Here is a 6000-nt window from a genome sequence, read left to right as displayed (position 1 = left end):
TATGTGTGTGTGTGTGTGTGTGTGTGTGTGTGTGTGTGTGTGTGTGTGTGTATATACTATATAGCCAAGGATGACTTTGAGCTTCAGATTATTCTACCTATACCCACAAGTGCTAAGATTACAGGCATGTGCACCATACCCAGTTTTTATACAGTGCTAGAGACTGAACCCAAGGTTCCTTACATGCTAGGCAAAGATTCTATCAACTAAGCTACATCCTCTTGATGAAATTCTATAATGGGTGGAGCTGTCACATAATTAATAGTGCATGAGGTCATTCCATACACTCCCAAGACCATCACCAGGGCTCCCCAAATCAACAGGTGTCCATACAGGCAGATAAGAACTAAATAAGAGTTCAGGCTACTTCCCTGCAAGACAGGTCTATTCCCATAACATAAAGATTCTAACTCCTGCCTTTGCTGCGTCTTCCCATCCCAGGCAGATCTGTTTGAAGCTTCTGAATAATTCTGTTTGGCTTATGGTTTGACTTAAATTCATTACCAATATTATAAAATATAAATCTAGATCCCAATTTCTCTACAGCACGGAGGCGCTCTGCTCCTCCTCTACTTGTGTTTCTATAAACACTCATGGCAGTACTGAGCAGTGTGGACAGGAAAGTTCCAGGAAAGTCCCTGTCCCAGCTCCTTAACACTGAGTGACTCCTAGACTCTGAGTTGGCACATCTAGCTCATACAAAGGTTCAGGTCTGGATACAAACCACAATGAACTGGAAATAAACTTGCATGGCCTTGAAAAAGAACAGAAGCCTTCAGATCATGCCAGGTAGCTATGACCTTGACCACAACACACTGTAGTGCTTTAAGCTTTTGCAACAACCGGAGCCAAATAGGCCCTACTCTAACTTTAAATGACACCAGAGCAACTCCAGTCACAAGGTAAACTAGCTTCACATTTCCACAAACTTAGCTTTCCAGAGCAGGTTGATGCCCAAGAGACGCAGACCACCATAAACAGGTGTCGTACAAGGGTCTGCAGTACCCCGACCCCACTTCTTTATCATGAGGTGGGGCCTGCACAACCAACAGTTTGCTATGGGTCAATCGAAAGATGCAACTAAAACACTGGATGGGTGGGAGTTTGAGGGAGGTGTAGAGCTACAAGTGCTGGTAATAACCTCAGCCTCTGCATGGAGGGGGCTCTCTGCCCCATTCCTTTGTGCTATTAATAAATCAAAATAATTTTTTATTTGGCTAATAACAAGGGTTGCCGTCAGGCAGCTTGCTCTTACCGGTTTCTCTGCTGAAGCAATATTAAATACTCGTCATGTTTCTCATCAAAGTCTGTCACCATGTCCTTACTGTAACCCTGAAAGGAAGAAACAGAGTGGGGTGAGAACAAAATGCAGGAACACCTTCACTGAAGCAGGGCACTGCACACAGCCTGCAGGAGCCAGCTGAGCTGAGAGGCCAACCTTGACGGAGGCCCAGCTCCCCTTGGCACATCACTCTGGCGACCCAGAGCTCCAGGGACTCTGTGGAAGCCCAATGGGTCTCAAGCTCACACAGCTTACCAATCTATGAAAGAAGGTTGGTTTCCAGACTCTTTACTGTCCCCCATGCCCTATGAAGTCCAGGGCTCTAATAAGAGTTGGCGTCTTCCAGAACAGGCACTCCTACTCACTCCTAGTGACATGCTGTCTCAAAAAAACAAATAGCCAAAAACCAACCAACCAACCAAAAAAAATAAAATAAAACAAACCTTGGTATCTGAGATTTTTTTCTGAACACACACTACTCAACCATCTCAGTCATCACCACCACATCATCCAACTTGGATGCTGAAAAGGGACCTCAAGTTTTCACTTCAAGAGGAATCCCCAATGATCACACACACACACACACACACACACAAAGCCTTGGCTTGGAAGTGCAATCATCATACACCTTGCCTAGCAACAGGGAGTCACAGTTTGGGGGAGAACAGGCAGGTCAGCCTTGGGACTTTGCTGGTACTCTGGGGAAGAAGCTGCTCTTCCCTTTGGGAGCCCAGGTCTGGAAAAGTCTTAGAATAACAGTGGCAAAGATAGCAGAGTCAAGTGATGGGGACAGACAGATTATCAACATTCTCTTCAATCCCTGGACCCACCCTGACCCTGAACTTGTAGCAATCTTCCTGCCTCAGACTATGGAGTGCTGGGACTAAAGGCATGCACCATCCTGTGTGGATCCTCTATACATTTTTCAACTTAAGGCATTTCCAGTTTCTAGCAGGCTTGTTGGGCTATAACCCTGGGTGAGCAAAGGGCACCTGTGCATTTGTTCCTTTCTCCATGATTCCTGCAGGCCTGGCCGGGGCACTCACCGCTTCCTCTGTCCTCCCAGCCTCTTCCTTGGCATCCACAGCCCTAGGACCCTTTCCTGCACAGCTCTTTACCTGGGCCTTCTCTAACCAACCTTCTTTCTCAGCTTCAGCTATGGATGTTAAACATCTGTTTGCTTCCCTCTCTATCTTCACTTCTTCCTCCTGTTACCAGACAATGGGGCCTTGGAATGGGAAATACTGACAGCTACTCTCAGAGCAGTGCTAATGGCCTAATCCCCCTTTCTCCACCAATGTCCTACAAACCTCAGGTTGTGGTCATCTGCTGACCTCTTCCTCTGTCAGACACACTTTCCCTTTTACTCAGCAAGCCTTACTCTTGCAGCTTTCAGCTGGTGTGTACACACGTCACCCTGGGACTCTGAGATTCCGTCTCAGGAGGAAGGGGAGGCCCCATGGGCATCCCTAACCAGTTCCCAGCTGATGCCTGTGAACTACATTTAAACAAGCAAGACCCTACAGTAGGCCCTCTACCATCAAGCCACATTTCCAGCCCCTCAAACCTCTGAGTGTCACTGGGCTTTATGTTAGCTAACCCAGTTGTCCAGCCAGTGAGCAGTAATAACAAAGAGTGACAATTGAAATTAGAAGAAACTTTTAAAACTGGTAGAACTCTCTGGCTTCCTGAGCTGCCTCAAGAGGTTCCTTGTGTCTCTGGGACAGAGTCTGGCATCTCCCTGCATGCAGAAAAGTACAGAAGAGACCTCAGCACTGGAAGAGAGCCTTGCAGCATCCCGTCTATGGGGAGGAGTTATTACAGCCAGCCTTCTTTTCTGATGTTTGTAGCAGTTCTCAAGATGGTTATCATCACTCTACTTAAGAGACAAGGAAATGCATGCTGTGCCTATTCCCAAACACCACCAACTCCATAGAAATTTACATAACCATTTTGAAATATTAAAGTGACCATTGATACATTACAGTATTGAATGAAACATTTGGTGACATTCTTAGAAGAAATACAGACTTCAAAGAGATGTAAGTATGTGCCAGGATGCCCTCAGACCCTTTCTGGAATGTATTTGTTCTCACCCACCAAGAGGCAGATGCTACCCATAGACCAAGGTCATCCAGACAGCTCACTTCTCCCAGTCCCTGCTTCTCAAATGCTAGTCACCTAGGGATTGTGATGAAAGGAAGGTTCTGATTCAGGAGGGCTAGGAAGCCCTGTGTTCATTTCTAACCAGTCTGTGAGCCGTAGTTGGATAAACAAGACTCTCCACTAGCTCAGCTTTCCCCCAATCCTGGCCTGTGAGTCTGTCTCTGAGCCTAAGTCTTGGAGTCCAGGCCTGGCTCCAAATCACAATGCTGCCTTCAGCATGAAGTTGTTAAGGTTCTAATGTGATCTGTCCCTTCACAAACTCTGACTAAGATTTGCTTCCCACAGCAATGGTGCTGAGGTTGGGGAAGGGGTGAGTGTGAAGTGTGTAGTCTACAGGAGTTCCACCTTGTGAAGAGATTAGTACTACTCAAACAATGGGCTAGGAATCGCAGGGGTGAATGAGTGAATGAGACTGGATCACTTTTGTGAGACTAGACTGATACTGAACCAGGCCTCCTCTATTTGTTTGTGTCCACATGCTGGCTTGCTCATCCTTCCTAATATCCTTCCTTCATAATGTTATGGTTGGTGTTCCTTGCCTGAAGCTGTTGTCATGCCCTGGACTTCCTGGTCTCTAGAACCCAGAGTCACATACGCTTCTTTTCTTTCTAATCATCCAGTCTCAGGTACTCTGTTACGGAAACACAAGGCAGACAACTTAAGGCATATTTCACAGTGCTTGAGTTCTACTTCCTTATTTTGGAAGTGCAGGGATAAATACCTAAGCCAGCAACAATGGGATGAAAAGCCTAAAAAGGGTCAAGTTCATTGTCTCTGTTTCCCAGCAACATTTGCTGAGTGCTTGCTATGGAGGTAGCACCCTTACACACACACTAGGGGATTAAATTTATTATTGTGTCTGTGTGCATGATATATGTGTATGGCACACATGCCACAGCACATGAATGGAGGCCAGAGCCAACTATATAGAGCTAATTCTCTCCATCCACCTTTATGTGGGTTTAGGGGGTTGAACTCAGGTCTCCAGGCTTGTGGGGCAAGGGCTTTTTACCTACTGAGCCATTTTGCCCCATAATCAAGATTTACTGGAAGCCAACTTGTAGATACAATGATGGCTTGCCACACAGGGGCTGCACTGCACAGGTTCTATTCGCAGTATGTACCATGTGACCATATGAATGGTACCCTTTGCCATTGTGCCGAAGGAGCACTGCACTGTAACCAACCAATAACCACACACCAATCAGATCCCTGAGGGGGCTTCTGGAACCATCCCCGTAAGTGATGTACAATGGAGTCTTCTGGGAAGAGTGTACACGCTGCACTGGCCCAAAGGTACCTGGGGCCCAAAACGGGGACACATAATCATAAAATGTACAAGTGCAGCAGCATAGGGGACCACAAACGCCTCAGAGGATGTGGCCGGGCCTTCGTTCTCAGAGAATTTTCAAAGCCCCACTCCTCTCACATAACCTCTAATCCACCAGCTCCAGGCTCAAACAACGACGCAGTAGGTGCCCTCTATCCAGGGGGATAAGTTCCAACCTACCAGTGGACGCCCAAAGCCAGAGCCGTGCCAGACCTACTTTACAGAACTTCTAGTATCCTGTCTCCTAGTCTTATTTGCGGCACTGCCACTCTACCACTTTGGGTAGCTTTTATTTTGTTAATAAAAGACAGCACATGGCACCCTTCTCTTCTTCCTTCCCTGTTCCTTCCTTCCCTCTCTACCTCCCTCCCCCCCTCCCTCCATTTCTTTTTGTGGGGTGGGATCTTGCTTTATAGCCCAGAATGACCTGGAACATGCTCTGTGACCCAGACTGCCCTTGAACTTGTAATCCTTTACCTCTGTCTCTGACAAGTGGCATTCCAGGCATGTGCCACCATCCCCAGCTATACTCCTTTCTTTATTCAAGCCAGTTCGGACTGTGTAAATATTAACTTGCACAGTTCTAGAGCTCTAGACAGTATGACAGGATAGCTAATTGTTTTCCAAAGTCTGTGCCATGTTGAAGGGTTCCAAAAAACATTCAGTAGAGGATTAACAACACTTTAATGAAGGTTATTGATTTGGATTGCTTTGCTTTTGGTTTTTGATGATGCTAGTAACTAAGCCTAGGGCCTCACACATGCTAGGCAAGTACACTAGTATTAAGATTTATCCTGAAGCTTATGAGCAAATGTTCTTAATGTTCATATGTCCATGATAAGGATGACTACATGTACCTTATAGTAAAACTCTTCTTTAGAATCCACCCAGGTCCAACATCTCCATGTCCCTGAAGATTCCGTCATGTGCTAGTGTTGAGTGCTGACTCTTCTGTGCATATTAGCTGAATGTCAAAACTCTAAGCCTATTTCAACCACATTTGCTAATCCATCTAATAGACTCTTCCCCTCAAAAAATCCTCTATACCCAATATGCCTGTACTGCAAACAGAAGCAGAACAATGAAGACCTCAAGCAGCAGCTGAGACTGCCCCCTAGAGGTTGTATGTATGAAACAAAACAACAAACGGCAAATGGTTTTTCCTGCCCTGGGGCAGATGGATACACAGACTCCTCAAGGCAACTAAATAAAGGGAGACCCT

At 46.1% G+C, this 6000-nt stretch overlaps 1 protein-coding gene across 2 annotated transcripts in view; it reads right to left on the bottom strand.

Annotated features, from left to right (window-relative positions):
• The window catches only part of Kiaa0556 (KIAA0556 ortholog), a 167406-nt gene that overhangs the window by 119069 nt on the left and 42337 nt on the right, over window positions 1–6000 (bottom strand). For both annotated transcript variants that reach the window (XM_028764277.1, XM_028764280.1), the window contains exon 3: window positions 1256–1332. In XM_028764277.1, coding sequence (XP_028620110.1) covers window positions 1256–1332 — 77 coding nt within the window. The remainder of the gene's footprint in view (window positions 1–1255; window positions 1333–6000) is intronic.

Source organism: Grammomys surdaster, unplaced genomic scaffold (assembly GCF_004785775.1).
Source record: "Grammomys surdaster isolate TR1022 unplaced genomic scaffold, NIH_TR_1.0 142, whole genome shotgun sequence".
NCBI classification, from domain to species: domain Eukaryota; kingdom Metazoa; phylum Chordata; class Mammalia; order Rodentia; family Muridae; genus Grammomys; species Grammomys surdaster.
Note: the sequence above shows the minus strand (reverse complement) of the source record. Positions and strands in the feature narration are given on the sequence as shown.